General features: G+C 32.9%; 1 protein-coding gene across 1 annotated transcript in view; it reads left to right on the forward strand.

The window, feature by feature from the left end:
- LOC127712599 (protein HIRA-like) overlaps nt 1-17,713 on the forward strand; it is a 49,544-nt gene that overhangs the window by 7,506 nt on the left and 24,325 nt on the right. The window contains exons 4-14 of the mRNA XM_052219117.1: nt 235-322; nt 982-1,073; nt 3,378-3,473; nt 4,064-4,146; nt 4,896-4,973; nt 6,015-6,182; nt 7,677-7,724; nt 10,265-10,321; nt 11,832-11,902; nt 13,440-13,545; nt 16,254-16,484. Coding sequence (XP_052075077.1) covers nt 235-322; nt 982-1,073; nt 3,378-3,473; nt 4,064-4,146; nt 4,896-4,973; nt 6,015-6,182; nt 7,677-7,724; nt 10,265-10,321; nt 11,832-11,902; nt 13,440-13,545; nt 16,254-16,484 — 1,118 coding nt within the window. The remainder of the gene's footprint in view (nt 1-234; nt 323-981; nt 1,074-3,377; nt 3,474-4,063; nt 4,147-4,895; nt 4,974-6,014; nt 6,183-7,676; nt 7,725-10,264; nt 10,322-11,831; nt 11,903-13,439; nt 13,546-16,253; nt 16,485-17,713) is intronic.

The raw sequence follows: 17,713 nt of genomic DNA on the forward strand, positions 1-17,713 counted from the left end.
TCTACTTCCTGTTTTAAGGACCTTTTCATGAGCCTCTGGTTTTGGTGTAGTGATATATACCTTCAAAAGTTTAAAGGTAGAAATTTCATTGGCTGATGGAATAAAAATTAGAATGGATTGTTGTGAGAAAGATTTAAGATTATGGACACACGATCTGTATTCTAATCATATTGTCTGCTAACATTTCTATGTCAAATTGTTTTCTTTAGTAATTGATTGTTTACTGAATTTCAGCTTGTGTGAACTGTGTACGATGGTCAAACAATGGAAAATATCTAGCCTCTGGGGGAGATGACAAACTAATAATGATTTGGCAGATAAGGTAATGAAATCACTACAAGATATAGTATGATAAGTTCTAAGAAAACTTTACAAGCTTTATACATTTTATTTTTAAGCTCATTTGCTTGCAAGTGTCATTACAAGCTTCTGTTTATATTACTTAGTGTTGCAGGTTAAATAGTAAATTGTTAACAAGTCAGACCTGAACTTTGTCTGAATGATTCCTAAAATATATTAAGATGCCAGTTTCATGATCAGCATGATCATCAGAAAATAGTTACTAAATACCAACTTTTTTCCCCCAGTTATGCTGCCTATGACCACAAGTCTTTTGTATAGTTAGTCAGTGAATCGTTCTCTTTCAAGTTTGGGAGAACAGTTAAGAATTTTTCTATTTTGTCTTTATAGTATGATTAATATTTTAATCAAACATGAAAGTACATCTTTCAATATTCAAATTGTCACATGATTAGCATGTGTACTTTCCCAGCTTTATGTTTTGACTAGTTAAGTCTTCAGTTGCATGTTTAATTTAATCCCTACCAGTGGTCGTTCAGATTTCCTGCCCTTTGTAGTTAGCAGAATCTACTAATTAAGATTTATTAAAATGCATGCATGAAAGATTTGATACTGGATGTTAAGCAGACAACAAACAATCTTGTTCACTAACTTAACAAAATATTGTAATTATTATTTCAGGTACAGCGGATCAACGTCTACGATGTTTGGATCTGACACTAAAAACCAAGAACAATGGAGACCATCTATAACACTCAGGGGACATTCAGGAGGTAATACATAATTTTCACTTGACCTCAGCATGATCAAGGATTGAGATGAGCTTATATTGTATGGAAAGATTAAAAGATTTCATGTATGATCAGAAAGTCTGTAAATTATTTAAATTTATTTTCTACACACAAAATGAAGTAAAATTAAATGCTGATTATAAATTCCCATTTAGAAAGAGTAAGGGCTGTTCGATTTTATTAACATACATGATACTGACAGAAGGCACTCATGAAATGGAAAACATTGTTAAAAAATAATTTGAATGCTTTAGGCACCTAGCCATAGGTTTCTGATTGCCATTTATTTGTAAATACAACAATTTAAAAAAAAAAAACGTGGACCTGACAGTAGATTAAAAAAGGCAACTAGATTAAATTTGTACATTTTTGAGCTACTAACTGACGAGAAATACATTTTTGCATTTTTAACCTGATTTCCGAAGGAAAAATCGGTTATTGATTTGGGGATGTACGGCGGGCTGGCATTAGGGCGGGCGAGCGACTGCCAAACAGTGTCTGTGCATTTACTCAAGAACCATTCAACCAAAGCTTTTCAAATTTTAATATGTTGTAAATGATGACAAAATGGAGGTTAAGTTCAATATTGATGATTTTCACATTCACCGTTCAGGAGTTATGGTTCTTGAAAGATTGAAAAATAGTCTTTCCAGTTGTGTCTGTGCTTAACTCATGAACCGTTCAACCAAAGCTTTTCAAATTTTGATAGGTTGTTACTGATGACAAAATGGAGGTCAAGTTCACTTTTTGACGATTTTCACTTTCACTGTTCAGGAGTTAAGGTTCTTGAAAGATTGAAAAATGGTATTTCCAGTCGTGTCCATGCTTTAACTCATGAATCGTTCAACCAAAGCTTTTCAAATTTAAATATGTTATTACTGATAACAAAATGGAGGTCAAGTTCAATATTGACAATTTTCACTTTCACCATTCAGGAGTTATGGTCCTTGTGATGTTGAAAAATGCCAGGACACAAATAAATATTAAAAAATCTGGTTTGCTGTCGCTCTGACAGCCTCTTGTCTTAAAATATTGTTACACAGAAAAAAACAACTTATATACAGGCTTAGAGTAAACAACCCTAGATAATGACAAGTGTGTATGCAGACCATACATTCTAGAGTCCTGTATCAGATAACTTTCACACAATCTGCTTTGTAAATAGTTATTATTAGATATTATTTAAGTATTACCTGTGCAAATTCAAGGTAATATAATACGACTATTAGAAGATGTAGCATACTGTTAATTTAGAAATTTGTCTATGCATTTGTTATTGTAAAATTTGTTAAACAATAAACAAAAATAGAGATTAATTATTGTGATTACAGAATAATGCTATCCAAATTTAAAATGAATTTTTTATGCTCCCGCCGTAGCGGAGGGGGCATTAAGTTTTACCCTTGTCCCAAAGTTGGTTTCCGTTCTCTAACTTTAGTTTGCCTCAACCAAATGTTATGAAACTTATACACAATGCTTATAACAACAAAACACAGATCAAGTTTGAATTTTGGTGGCGTCACTTTAACCGTTCTAGAGTTATGCCCTATACAAATGTAAAAGTTGCTGAATTTTTTGTTTCCGTTCTCTAACTTTAGTTTGCCTCAACCAAATTTTATGAAACTTATACACAATGCTTATTACCACAAAACACAGATCAAGTTTGAATTTTGATGTTGTCACTTAAACAGTTCTAGAGTTATGCCCCTTTACATATGGAAAAATTGCTGAATTTTTCGTTTCCGTTCTCTAACTTTAGTTTGCCTCAACCAAATGTTATGAAACTTATACACAATGCTTATTACCACAAAATACAGATCAAGTTGGAATTTTGGTGGTGTCACTTTAAGTTCTAGAGTTATGCTCGGTTTATAAATGGAAAAATTGCTGAATTTTTCCTTTCTGTTCTCTAACTTAAGTTAGCCTCAACCAAATGTGATGAAACATATAGACAATGCTTATTACCACAAAACACAGATCAAGTACAAATTTGGGTAGTGTCACTTTTACCGTTTTCAGTTATGTCCCTTTATAACTTTATATGATATGCAAGTGGGAGCATCATCTGTGTCCCATGGACACATTCCCCATTGATCTATTTTTGCAACACCAATCCAGTCGAAATGTTTTCAATAATAAAATACAATGCAAAAATTAATGAATTTACCTTGCATGCACATATGAATGACACAGAAACCCAGCAACACAATAAACCCCCCTCCCCAAACCCAGTATCACTTTGTGTACACTGTTGATACAAAATAGAATTTGTCTCCTTTTCTACAGATATTCTAGATTTAGCATGGTCAGGAAATGATAGCTGGCTAGCCTCCTGTAGTGTAGATAACTCAGTTGTTGTATGGAATGCTGACAAATTTCCAGGTGAGATTTTATATATATACAAATTGTAGATTAAAAACATTTTGCCATCCTTGTTTCATATGAAAATTTGTCATGATTTGGTGAACCTCTAGCGGTACAGATCACCGTAGCCTATCATTTATATTTTTTTTCATGAATTGGAAGAAGTTATTCAAATCATGTGCGTTTGAGTAAACGGTAAAGTGAAAAGATTTTATGGGTTTTCCTTGGTACTTTGGTATGGTTCACCAGAGAATGTAACAACTATGAAACTTTCAAAATAAATAGAAAGGTACACGAGACCAATAAATCTGCTGGGTAAATTTTGGAAAGAAAGATGATGAATCTGTATTTCAGCATATATTCTTTTGATGTGTATTCTTTTACATGGCTGGTACTACATGTACTACATAAACACTTCTCATTCAAATGGTTTACTATTTCTGTATTTGTTTGATTAGGACCTTATAATAATACAAATTTGTTTTAAGTTGAATTAATCAATTCATTTATTGTTGTCCAGTTTTTAAATAACCTGGCTATTATGTAACTATTTAGAATCACAGTCTTGTGTAGAAATTCCAATAAGAAACATATTTTACATTTTTCAGAACAGTTAGCAGTGTTGAGAGGACACAGTGGTCTAGTGAAAGGTGTGACTTGGGACCCTGTAGGGAAATATTTAGCATCACAGGTATGTGACATTATAAGTGCCGTATCAGAAGCAATATGGACTACATTTTTTTTCTGTTTGTTTACCTTTCTCTGATATTCGAAGTTTTTTTACTATTTTTCATGGAACCCTGTTAAGTATCACCTTCACGTTTTGTAATTTTATCTTGAACCCTATTTGTAATGATCCAATGGTAGGGCAAGCTGGTGAAGTCAGTTTAAAAAAATAAATTGCCTTTATTCCTTTTTATCAAGAATATAATTTGACATGAAAAGACTGATATCAGCATACATCATTCAGTAACTTAAAGGAGACAGACATTAGCATAGCTCGTCATCAATATAGGTTCTCTCATCAGTTAAGGCTGCCTATGATAGCTTGTTCTTTATTCTATGCTGGGTAATAATTTCATTTACAATAAAACCACATCTCATTTTTTTTTTTCAATATCAGTTGCTTAATTGCCCTATGTTAAGCATGTTAAGATAGCTTGTGAATGAATTTTAGAGCTAAAATAAACAGCACGATTTCATATCTTAATTACCATGTTAGATATAGTTCAACACATATGACAGCAATCTGCATCATAGTCCTTATAAAGACAAGAATTTTGAAGAAATATCCACTATAAATGAAAATTTTGACTTTGGGACCGACACAAAAAAAAATTACATAATAAAATATAACTGCCACTATGCATGACTATATAATTTTCTCTAAACAATTTATTCAAACAATTTACTTATAATAAATACATTTTGTTTATGTAGGCTGATGACAAAAGTGTAAGAATCTGGAGAACCAGAGATTGGCAGGAAGAGAAATCCATAACCAAACCATTCCAAGAGGTACCTATTTCAATATCATAATTTATTTGAAATTGATTTTTAATACATATGTTATCTCATCAGTGAAAATGGTTACGATTTTCAGGGTTGAAGTGAATTTTTAGACAAGTAATATGTAGCAAGTTAGCAAAATTTCAGATAGGATATTGTACATGTTGTATTGTCTTACTAGCAGAAAAAATACTGTTTATACTAATGGTACCAATTTTACTGACACACCATGTGTTCATAACAACAAACTATTGTTTCTTCAGTGACACTAAAGGCCAAAATATTTGAAATCCAAAACCTAAAACAACATGGAAAAGAAATCAAAGCTGTACATAAGGGAGGTACATTGATTTCCTAAATTTAAAATTATTTCAAAAATTTTGCAAGGGAAAATGTCAGTAGAACACTATCTGTATTTAAATGCCTGGACCAAAGTACTGGCTGCTGAGTGGGTTATACCCATTGGGACTTACAGTCCAACAGAAGAAGTATCGACTTAGTGGTAGTAATAACACATTTGTAACATTTACAGTACCAATTTTACTGCACCAAATGTATATTCAGACATTCATGGCTATTCAACTTTTGTTTATCGAATAATATTATACTATCATGCATACTATCTGATACATTTTCACATTCATCACTCATCACTTCCTGTCTACCATATTCTTATATGTATATATATTCTTACACATAGTGAACATGTAAAAAATTTGTGTTGCGTTTTTTGAGGAACTACAAATTAGTTGACTGAAATTTGATATTAAGCTTCATGTGAACATGGTATCCATTGATGCCTTTTCACTTCCATTGCTTATCAATTTCCTGTTTACTGAATACTTATAGCAGGGGTATCATTTGTGAGTAATAGCTCACTGTTTGTGATTTTTTTCCCCCTCCGAAATAGAAAAACAAGAGATTCTCTAGAAATAAAACATCATAATTGAATTTAGACCAATGAAAAAATTCAAACTATATGTCAAAAAGTAAAATCGGTCAGCAAAAACATGATTAGGTAAGAATTACAAAAATTCCATATAATTTCAGTGTGGTGGGACCACTCATGTTTTACGTCTGAATTGGTCACCAGATGGAGCGTACATTGTATCTGCCCATGCAATGAATAATTCAGGACCCACAGCACAGATCATTGAACGTGATGGTTGGAAGGCAACATTGGACTTTGTAGGTCATAGGAAAGCTATCACTGCAGTTGTAAGTAATAATTTGTGTGAATTTCATTCTTATAAAACTTTTTGAAAGAAGCATATAGGTGAAATCTGCCATAAAATAACTCTTTTCTGAAGGAGAATGTGTGTGAACTTTTTTAGCTCACTGGGGCCCTTCGGCCCCATGTGAGCTTATGCCATCACTTGGCGTCCGTCGTCGTCATCGTCTGTCGTGGTAAACTATTTCATAAATCTTTTCCTTTGAAACTACTGGGCCAAATACCTTCAAACTTTAACTAAATGTTCCTTAGGGTATCTAGTTTATAAATTGTATCCGAAGTTTTGATCCATCGACAAACATGGCGGCCATGGCTAAAAATAGAACATAAGGGTCAAATGCAGTTTTTTATCTTAAAAACTAAATCTTTTAGAGCAAATGTGACATGGGGTAAAATTGTTTAGTTGGTCAAGATCTATTGGCCCTGAAATTATCAGATGAATCGAACAACCCATTGTTGGGTTGCTGCCACCGAATTGGTAGTTTTAACAAAATTTTGCAGTTTTTTGTTATTATTTTGAATATTATTATAGATATATATAAACTGTAAGCAGCAATAATGTTCAGCAAAGTAAGATCTACAAAAAAGTTAATATGACCAAAATTGTCAATTGACCCCTTAAGGAGTTATTGCCCTTAAAAGACAATTTTACACAATTTGTTCATCAAGTTTGCTAACATTTAAAAATCTTCTCCTCTGAAATACAGGTGAGCGATTCAGGCTCTTGAGAGCATCTTGTCTGACATGCATTGTAACTACTAGTATTATTTTTGTTTGTTATTGAGCAAAAAATCGACAAAAATATAAAAAATACTGAATATTATAAAAGTAAGGAGTTATGGTATGATTGCCATCGAGACAAATATCTACCAGAATTCAAATGACGTGGATATAAGCAAAACTCTTTTCTAAGGGAGATTTTGTGTGATGAACTTTTTCCATCATAAATTATAACTACTAATATTATCATGATTTAATTTTTTTGTTATCATGGTTATTGAGCAAATATTTGGCAAACAAAAAAATTTAGTAAAATCACAATGTAAGTTAATGTAAAATGACTGTTTATTAATGTGATCAGTATGTGTTTCACAGTGACAGTATATGACTACAAAATGAATATTTTATGATAAAACTAACAATAAAAGGTGTTTCCTTTAAATAGGTGAGTGTCAACAGGTATGTGTGGTACAGTTTGACTGCATTTCACACATTTGTGTAGTTGGTAATATGTATTTCTTTTTTTAGTATCAATTAAAAATCAGACTGAAAAGAAGAAAACAGATATTACCATTTTTTGGGACATAAATCCAACATATCTAAATTATGTTGTTAAAACCGTCCTTTCTTATATATATATATATAATTAATAGTTGATAAGTATATTTTTCACCTACTGTTTATAAATAGTTGAATATGACCTCTTTTATTTTAGTTGGTTTTCAGACTGATTTATACAGTTTTTTTGTATTACTTTTCAGAGATTTAATCCTAATATTTTTGCCAGTAGAATAAAAGGCACAGAACAGGTATTATATAGTTATGAGTTTTATCTTGTTAAAGTTACTAGAACAAGTAAGATTTCTTAAAATTCTTTTCTGGAAAATATTGGGAGGAAGGGAGGGAGGGAGGATTTTATTCATTTTTATACGACCGCAAAAAAATTTTTGTGGTCGTATATTGGTATGACGTTGGCGTCGTCGTCGTCTGGCGTCGTCCGGAGACGTCCGAAGACACATTGGTTTTCGCACTCTAACTTTAGTTTAAGTGAATGGATCTCTATGAAATTTTACCACAAGGTTCAATACCACAAAAGGAAGGTTGGGATTGATTTTGGGGGTTATGGTACCAACAGTAAAGGAATTAGGGGCCAAAAAGGGGCCAACAATAAGCATTTTTGTAACTTCCAGACATAACTTGTGTGTTAGTGTATGGATCTCTCTGACATTGTACCACAAGGTTCCATATCACAAAAGAAATACTGGGATTGATTTTGGGGGTAATTGCCTCAAAATTTTAGGAATTAGGGGCCAAAAAAGGGGCAAAAAACAAGCATTTTTCTAGCTTCATGACAATAACTTGTGTGTAAGTGTATGGATCTTTCTGAAATTGTACTACAAGGTTCCATATCACAAAGGGAAAGCTAGAATTGAGTTTGGGGGTAATTGCCGAAACGTTTAGGAATTGGGGGCCAAAAATGGGCCAAAAATAAGCATTTTTCTAGTTTCCAGACAATAACTTGTGTTCAAGTGTATGGATCTCTCTGAAATTGTACTGCAAGGTACCATACCACATAGGGAAGGCTGGGATTTAGTTTGGGGGTGATGAATCATAAGGGGGTTCAAAAAATTTGGGGGGGGATTTTTTTTTCTTTTTTTTTCTTTTTTTCCTTTTTTTTTTCTTTTAAAATTTTCCATTTTAAGTTGGTTATTTCTGATTTATATTTAAAAGCAAATAATAATGATATGGTAGGAGATACACACCAAACAGGATGTGTAAATTATTATATAATAAGTATTGTGCAATAGCAAGAAATTTTCAATTGCACAGTATTGCACAATAGCAAGAAATCTTCAATTGCACAGTATTGCGCAATAACAAGAAATCTTCAATTGCACAGTATTGCGCAATAGCAAGAAATATCCAATAGCACAATATTGCGCAATAGCAAGAAATTGTCAATTGTACAGTATTGCGCAATAGCAAGAAATATTTAATTGCACAGTATTGTGCAAAAGAAGATACTTCGTATAAATTGCTTATTTCTTGACCAATTTCAATGGGGTTTTATTCTTGAATTCTTGGGGTTCTTTAATATGCTGAATCTAACCCTGTATTTAGTTTTTGGATTTTAAGCCCCATTTTTAAATTGGTCCACATTGAGGTCCAAAGGGTCCAAAATTAAACTTTGTTTGATTTCATCAAAAATTGAATTATTGAGGTTCTTTGATATGCTGAATCTAACCGTGTATTTTGATTCTTAATTTTTGGTTCCGTTTTCAAATTGGCCTACATTAAGGTCCAAAGGGTCCAAAATTAAACTTAGTTTGATTTTAACAAAAATTGAATTCTTAGGGTTCTTTGATATGCTGAATCTAAACATGTATTTAGATTTTTGATTATGGGCCCAGTTTTCAAGTTGGTCCAAATCGGGGTCCAAAATTAAACTTTTTTTTTTTGTTTGATTTTAACAAAAATTGAATATATGGGGTTCTTTGATATGCTGAATCTAACCATGTATTTAGATTTTTGATTTTTGGGCCCCGTTATCAACTTTGTCCACATTGAGGTCAAAAGGGTCCAAAATTAAACTTTGTTTGATTTCATCAAAAATTGAATTCTTGGGGTTCTTTGATATGCTGAATCTAACCATGTATTTAGATTTTGGATATTGGACCATAATAGGTGAATGTCCAATTTAAAATTTTTAAGTTCTTAGACCACATTCATTCTGTGTCAGAAACCTATGCTGTGTCAAATATTTAAACACAATCCAAATGCAAAGCTGTATCAAGCTTGAATGTTGTGTCCATACTTGCCCCAACTGTTCAGGGTTCGACCTCTGCGGTCGTATCAAGCTGCGCCCTGCGGAGCATTTTATTTAGCTTGATTTTGATTAAAAATGCATGAAACTCAAATGAAAATATTTTTAATTACATGTACTTAATAGAGAGTGAGCATGGAGAAAATAAAATCCAGGGAGAGATTGGTTGAAAATTAAAAAAAATGAATTTATATAACCATTTCATTGTTTAAAACATCCCTCATCCCTTGGCATTTTTTTGTTGTCCTGAATTTTTATGAAAACTTCAAATTTAAACCAACTTTGGAATTATTTGTTCTTTTCCCTGTGACATCTTCCAAATTTGCATGTCTCAGAGCAGATCAGTTTTTGCTTCACACTCTAGGCAAGCATGCCACTACAAAGTCAGTAAATTTCATAAAGAATATGAGAATAAACATAAATTACTTAATTACAATCATTGAAAGGTGAAAAATGATCTGTTAAAAAAATTTAAGAGACAGAGCCTTCTTTTTTGGTGTCAACTTTTGTTTTTCTTATTTTCAGCATCCCCAGTACACTTGTTGTGCCATTGGAAGTAAAGACAGATCTCTCTCAGTATGGGTAAGTTGTGTATATAAAGGTGTAACAGGACAAGTAGTCATTTAAAGTGTCAGGAAATTTAAAAAAAAAAAACGGTCTTATTAAATTTCACAACAATTTTACAAAGTTACATTGAATATTCAGATCACCAGAAATTAGCAGTCTCCAGTTAGTCTGATAATTGCCTGTAAATTTGCTTAATATTGGCAAAATATTAGACCCAACAGGCTTTAAAAGTATTGGGACAAAGAGAAGTTAAAGAATAGTTAGTCTTATTTAAACATGATAAACTGAATTCTCTTCAACTGATGAACTGCTTTTGTTGAAGATTAGGCTGTGATGATAGAAAAGTTCAGCATACTCATGCTGAATCAGTGATGAATATATGTCTTGTGTGTTCTGATCCAAAAATTCATACAGGTTTCATTTTTACATAGTGTTTGCTTTAGACAGGTTATTTTTCAACACTTCGGTTTAATTTACATAGGTGGATACCAATTTTCATGAATTGAGGAAAAATTGTATTATTGTGGATTTTTTATTTCATGGTTTTGACAAAATCTGCATACAATCCTAGAGATAATGTGTACTTGGTTTAACATTTTTAAAAAGTACTGGTTTAGCTATAACATTGAAAACATGAATTTGCATTTGGATGTGAAGCCTTCATCACTTATTTCTATTTCAGATGCTCATCATCATGGTTTAAGGTTCATTATACGACCGCAAAAAATTTGCGTTCATATATTGCTATGGCGTCGACGTCGTCCGAAGACATTTGGTTTCCGGGCAATAACTTTAGTTTAAGTGTATGGATCTCTATGAAATTTAATCGAAAGGTTCAGTACCACAAAAGGAAGGTTGGGATTGTTTTTGGAGGTGATGGTCCCAACTGTGTAGGAATTAAGGGCCAAAAAGGGACCCAAAACAAGCATTTTTCTAGTTTCAGGACAATAACTTGTGTATAAGTATTTTGATTGCTCTGAAATTGTACCACAAGGTTCAATACCACAAGTAGAAGGTTGGGATTCATTTTGGGGATAATTGCCAAAACCGTTCAGGAATTAGGGGCCAAAAAGGGGCCAAAACAAGCATTTTTATAGTTTTCAGACAATGACTCGTGTTTTAGTGTATAGATTTCTCTTAAATTGTACCACATTTTACAAAAAGACAATTTCTTGAAATATATTTTTTTTGGAGGGGGGTCACAATTTATTTTGCTAATTCTTTGTATATAGTCTGAAAACAGATTTGCTAAGTATTGCACAACAGCACAGTGTATTGCACAACAGGAAGAAATCTTCAATTGAATATAAATTCAAATATTATTACCAATTTCAAGTTCTTTGACTACATTTATTCTGTGTCAGAAACCTATAATGTGTTAAATATTTAATTACAATCCAAATTCAGACTTGTATCAAGCTTGAATATTGTGTCCATTTTTGCCCCAACTGTTTAGGGTTGGACCTCTGCGGTCGTATCCAGCTAGCTCGGCGAAGTTTTTTTATGATCTATTTTATCTTTTTAGCTGACAGCATTGAAAAGACCATTGGTGGTGACTAAAGACCTTTTTGACAGTGCTATACTTGACATTACTTGGTTTGTATCAATAGACGTATTTACACTTGTATGCAAATTTGTCCGCCATTACTTAAAATCACACAAGTTCCCGTCAAATTTGACATCACAATTTTAAAAATTTGACGTCATAATTAAAAAGTGATTGTTGCTTGACATCAGAAGGTTATTCGGAGCAGATCTAAGGTCATTCGGAGACACAATTCAGCTAAATACCAAAAGTGTAAATACGTTGATTATATATGAAGTTGTTTTATGTCTTAAAAAAGTAGGCAGTATAGATTAAACCTGATATGTCTATCTAGTATTGGGTACAACCTATCTCAAATTTGATGTGTGTGAGTTACAAATTGCTTTTCCAGTTGAAAATTATACCTTGCATAGTCAATCTGGCAGGTAAGATGTTTTGTTTGTTTGCATATTCCAATTCATCTGCCCTTGTAATATTGAAATGTAAAATTGTCGACAAAACCTGTGACAGAGAAAACAACTCACATGTCATGTGTTAACAAAGATAAATTAGTATAAATTATGGTAGTACTTGTGAAATATAACAAGTTTTGGGATATGATTGTTTCTTTTTTTGTAGCAGCTGTCTCAAGGAAGTTTACTCTGAATCTTTGTAAATTACTTTTATCAATTATAATTTTAGAATATTTCAATATTTGCATGGACTTTTGGCTTAGTTCCATAAATATTTGTTACAATGTGTTCAACAAATTTCATTTACATGTTGATCATTCATCAAAAGTTTGACAGACAATGAGCCTTTATACGACATAATGATTGACATATTAATTATCAGTTATCAAGTGTGCATCCAGCCATTTTAAAAGGGGTGGGGGAGGGGTAGTTCCAACATATGCAAGTTGTATAAAAAGGGGGAGTCCAACCATATGTCCCCATTCAAAAGCATTAGTTGTCAAACAAAAAAGGGGGAGTTCCAACCCATGGAACAACCCCCTGGATCCCCCACTGATTATAAAGGAATTCAAGGATGAACAATATTAAACAAACAATTTGAATATTGAATCAATAGTTTGAATTTCAAATATTTTCATTGCCTTCTAGTTTTCTTGTTATATGAATTTAGAAACATCAAGGCTTATTAATGTTCAATTTTCTTCGGGGAGACTTTGAAATAGACTTGATAAAATGATTTGGATTAAGAAAAAACATTACTTTTCAAAATTAATATTGAATTGAACAAATGTGACTGTGACTGACATAGCATTGTTTGGGAGATATATTTCTTTTCACCCAAAAGCAAGATTCAAGGTATTAGTTATCGAGCAATAGCTCACACTGCATTGTGTTGGTCCTTATATAAACTACCTACATGTATTAATGAAAAAAAAAAAAAAATCTGATATAATTGCAAGTAATCATGTGTGATTAAAAATTTCAATAAAGCGTCATTAATTTAGATTTTTTTTTAGAAATTAAACAGACTCTGACAAGAAACAGAAAATGTTTCAAATAAAAAAAAAACAGGCCATTAATGAATACAATTAGTATTGCCTGAAGATGAATTATAATGCTTATTGTTTGTTATTAGGAGTAAAAATGGCATGGAGTTAATGGCTTGTTCCCATGATGGCACTGTAGCTTTTATAGATTTTACTCTGGCAGAAATAGGAACACCACTTACTAAAAATGATGTGGTAAGTAGAGGGAAAGAAAAAGATGATCAATCTAAGTAATTTTGAACATGTGCTATTGCAGATAGAAAGTTGGGATAATTATCAGTGCTAGAGATACCCACTCAAAGACACAGGATGTTTTAACATAAGGGTTGTTCCAGATTTTAATGCATGGGGGATGGAAGGCACACAAATTAATAAACTGTTGGTGGTTGCATTATCTTTAGACTTTTGTAAGAATTATGAGTAAAATAAAATTTGTATACTATGGGTGGCTGGGGTCTAAAAAAAGTGCTTCCATCAACCCCCTTATCATGTGTTTTAATCTGGAACAGCCCCTACAGAAAAAGGCAGTATTCCTGTAGTCATATCTTTTTAAATATCAATAGAAATGTGTTTTGTACAGTTGTCTTCTTAATTCAGCAATCATACTAGAGCTTTAACATAAAAGGCTGAAAAAAAGTTATGTTATCACATGGTCTTAGTAATATTATAACAGTGACCATATGTATGATACATTTAAAATTTCATTCTGAATTATTCTTTTTTTAACATATTAGATTGCAAAAATTGTATGAAAATTATACAACAGTAAATTTATATAGATTCAACATTATTGTAAGATTTCTTTTTTAGCTCACCTAGCCTAAAAGGCCAAGTGAGCTGTTCTCATCACTTGGTGTCCGTCATCCATCGTCGTTAACTTTTACAAAAATCTTCTCCACTGAAACCACTGAGACAAATTTAACCAAACTTGGCCACAATCATCATTAGGGTATTTAGTTTAAAAATTGTGTCTGATAACCATGCCTGCCAACCAACATGGCCGACATGGCTAAAAATAGAACATAGGGGTAAAATGCAGTTTTTGGCTTATATCTTCTTCTTCTTCTTCTTCTTCCTTTATAGTACAGGCCTCCCATGGGAGTATTATCGTACTGTTTTATGTACATGTTCGATGTGAGAACAAATGTGCGGGTAAGTGCGAATTATCTACAGTGAAAATGGTGCTTCTTTAAAATAACGATAAAAACAAGGTTGTACATCTATCGAAGCTGGACCACTTGCACACCCCTTTTGAATGATTCAAGGGTTGTACAGCTTACTAAGTGTTGTGGCAGTCCATTCCAGATTCTGATGGTATCTGGGAAAAACGAGTATCGATATACTTGAGTCCTGGCAAAAGGAACGAGGAATCGTTCTTTGTGTCCTCTTACTGTTGATGTTACTGGCTGTAGATTTGTAGTTGGTATGGCAATCAGTTCGTGCACTACTCTATAAAACATGATGACCTTACATTGAGCTCTCCTTTCCTGTAGCGTCTTCCAGTTTAGTGCCTGTAGCATTGATGTTACGCTACTTGTTCTTCTGTAATCATTAAGTACAAATCGTGCGCATCTGCGTTGTATAGCTTCTAATTTGTTTATGTTGTCCTTAGTAGATGGATCCCAGATGGTGCTAGAGTATTCCATGAGTGGTCTTACAAGCGTTTGATAACATAAAGCTTTAGTTTTACTAGGACAGTTTTTGATGTTCCTTTGAAGAAAAGCTCGGGTGGAGTTAGCTTTCTTTGCGATGTTGTCAATGTGTTTGTTCCAACTCAATGTTTTGTGTATGGAGACGCCAAGATATTTCGCAGAGTCAACCTCTTCTAGGATATGGCCGTGGATGTTATAGTTTGCCTTAACTGTTTTTCGCTTTGTTGTTACTCTTAGGAGTTGACATTTTTGGGGGTGGAATTCCATCTGCCAGTCTGCCTCCCATTGTTGTAGTCCATCCAGGTCGTTTTGAAGGGTGTTCACATCTGTTTCGTTTCTTATTTGTCGGTAGAGAACGCAGTCGTCTGCGAAAAGTCTAACATTTGAAGATGACACATACTCTGGGAGGTCATTTATAAAAATAAGAAACATCAGCGGGCCAAGCACGCTACCCTGTGGGACTCCAGACTGCACTGGCGAGGTTTCTGACGATTCTCCTTCCAGGAGTACACATTGCTGTCTGTCATCCAGAAAGTTTCTCAGCCATTTTATTGTTGTCCCTCTAATGCCATAATGGTCGATCTTGTACAGTAGACGCTCATGTGGGACTTTGTCTCTGTAACTAAAGCATGTACAGCAAATCTGACTGGGTAAAAATGTTCATCAGGTTTTGATCTATCTGCCCTGAAATTTTCAGACAAATCACACAACCTGTTGTTGGGTTGCGGCCCCTGAATTGGTAATTTTAAGGAAATTTTGCAGTTTTTGGTTATTATCTTGAATATTATTATAGATAAGAGATAAACTGTAAACAGCAATAATGTTCAGCAAAGTAAGATCTACAAATAAGTCAAACATGACCAAAATTGTCAATTGACTCCTTAAAGAGTTATTGCCCTTTAAAATCAATTTTTTACAATTTTTCGTAAATTTTTGTAATCTTTTACAAAAATCTTCTCTTCTGAAACTACTGAGACAAATTTAACCAAACTTGGCCACAATCATCATTAGAGTAGTTTAAAAAATGTGTCTGATGACCCTGCCTGCCAACCAACATGGCCGACATGGCTAAAAATAGAACATAGTCATAGGAGTAAAATGCAGTTTTTGGTTGATATCTCTGAAACTAAAGCAAAAGTATAATGGTTGCATTATTTCATGCATCAATTGTAAACAAAAATATCAGGTGAGCGACACAGGCTCGTTTCAAAGCATGCTTTAAAGATATGATTTTGTTTTATTTCTTTTTAGCAAATGTTTCTTGAAAAAATTTATGGAAAATGTCTTCCAATGAACAAAACTTCCAATCCAGCAAACCAAATTATTGAATCGGCAGCCATGTTGAAATTACACCAGCAGCAGAAGATACAACAACAAATGCAGAGGACACCAGAAAAAATGGACCCAACTAAAAGTCTCTCTGATAGTTTTTCAAATGATAGTAGACTAACCAATGGTGGTACACCGGGTACTCCTTTTAAGGTAAAACCAATCAAAAAACAAGGTGTGTTTAGGGTTACTTGGTCAGCAATTTTTAGGTCAAAAGCCTTAGAATACCATCTCTATCCTGAGTCTAGTTATTTTACATATTATTGCTATTTGTAATCTGTCGATAAACAAAGTTATGAGCCATAATACATGGTTTTGATCAATTCTGTCACATATTTAATTAGGTTGAGCAGTAATATCAACTGATTTGTTGGTGAAAAGTTTACGATGAAGGAAATCCTCAAAATTAGGATCAATTAGGAAACTTTTACACACATATTTTTTATATGGCCTAAGACAGAAGCTGTTTGCAAATATACATCATATTTGAACTTATTTTCAGGGTATTTTTATTACCTGCATTGCTAGGAATTCCCATGTATTAATTTAATAAACTTAATCATTTCTGTCATTGATTGCTATACTGAGTTTGTGTTGTTTGTTACACCAGCAGTTTTTTTCCCTACTATATAGTTTCAGACTTTTCACAGTGTGCATACTCAGACTGAAATGTACACCTATTTTGGACAGAATTGAATTGATAGTTCACAGATTCCGTGTTTATTAAACTTATTCATTTTTCATCAATGAATGCTATAGAGGGAACCTAGTTTGTGTTGTCTGTAAAGCCATCAGATTTCCTTCCTTATTCAAACTTTGCATTTGGATTTTTTTTTTCAAAATTGTTTGTATTATTTCACAGACTTTTTGGTGAATTGCAGTTAAATGTTTTTTCTTTTTAAGTGAAAAATTATTGTGGTCTGCTAGTCGCCCTTGATTAGGGAGATGTACATCTGTGTATTGCAAATGATCTAAATGTTATTTAGATCTTGAAATTATTGAATACAATATTTTCACACAACATCAAATGTAAAAACCAATTGAAATGTTACAAGGGTATTTATGTTCTTCAAGGACTTTTTCTCTCACACACACCATTTGTGGGCTTCTGAATTAAGTTCTGTACTATCTATCTAGCCTAATTATACAACTGAAAATGAAAATGAAAATTTTTTTTTTTATTCACTTCTGTGTAAGGTGCATGTGATTGTATTTGATAAAAACAACAGAAACGACTTTTATTGGATTCTGTTTTTGTAGCTGCAGCCTATTTCTTATGAAAGAGTGTGTAAAGAGTAAAAATTCTATTCTAAATTAATGTATTGCAAAAACACAGCTATTTCCCCCTGGTGGTTTATGATGGAACCACCCCACCCATTCCC

Source organism: Mytilus californianus, unplaced genomic scaffold, assembly GCF_021869535.1.
Source record: "Mytilus californianus isolate M0D057914Y unplaced genomic scaffold, xbMytCali1.0.p SCAF_8, whole genome shotgun sequence".
NCBI lineage: Eukaryota > Metazoa > Mollusca > Bivalvia > Mytilida > Mytilidae > Mytilus > Mytilus californianus.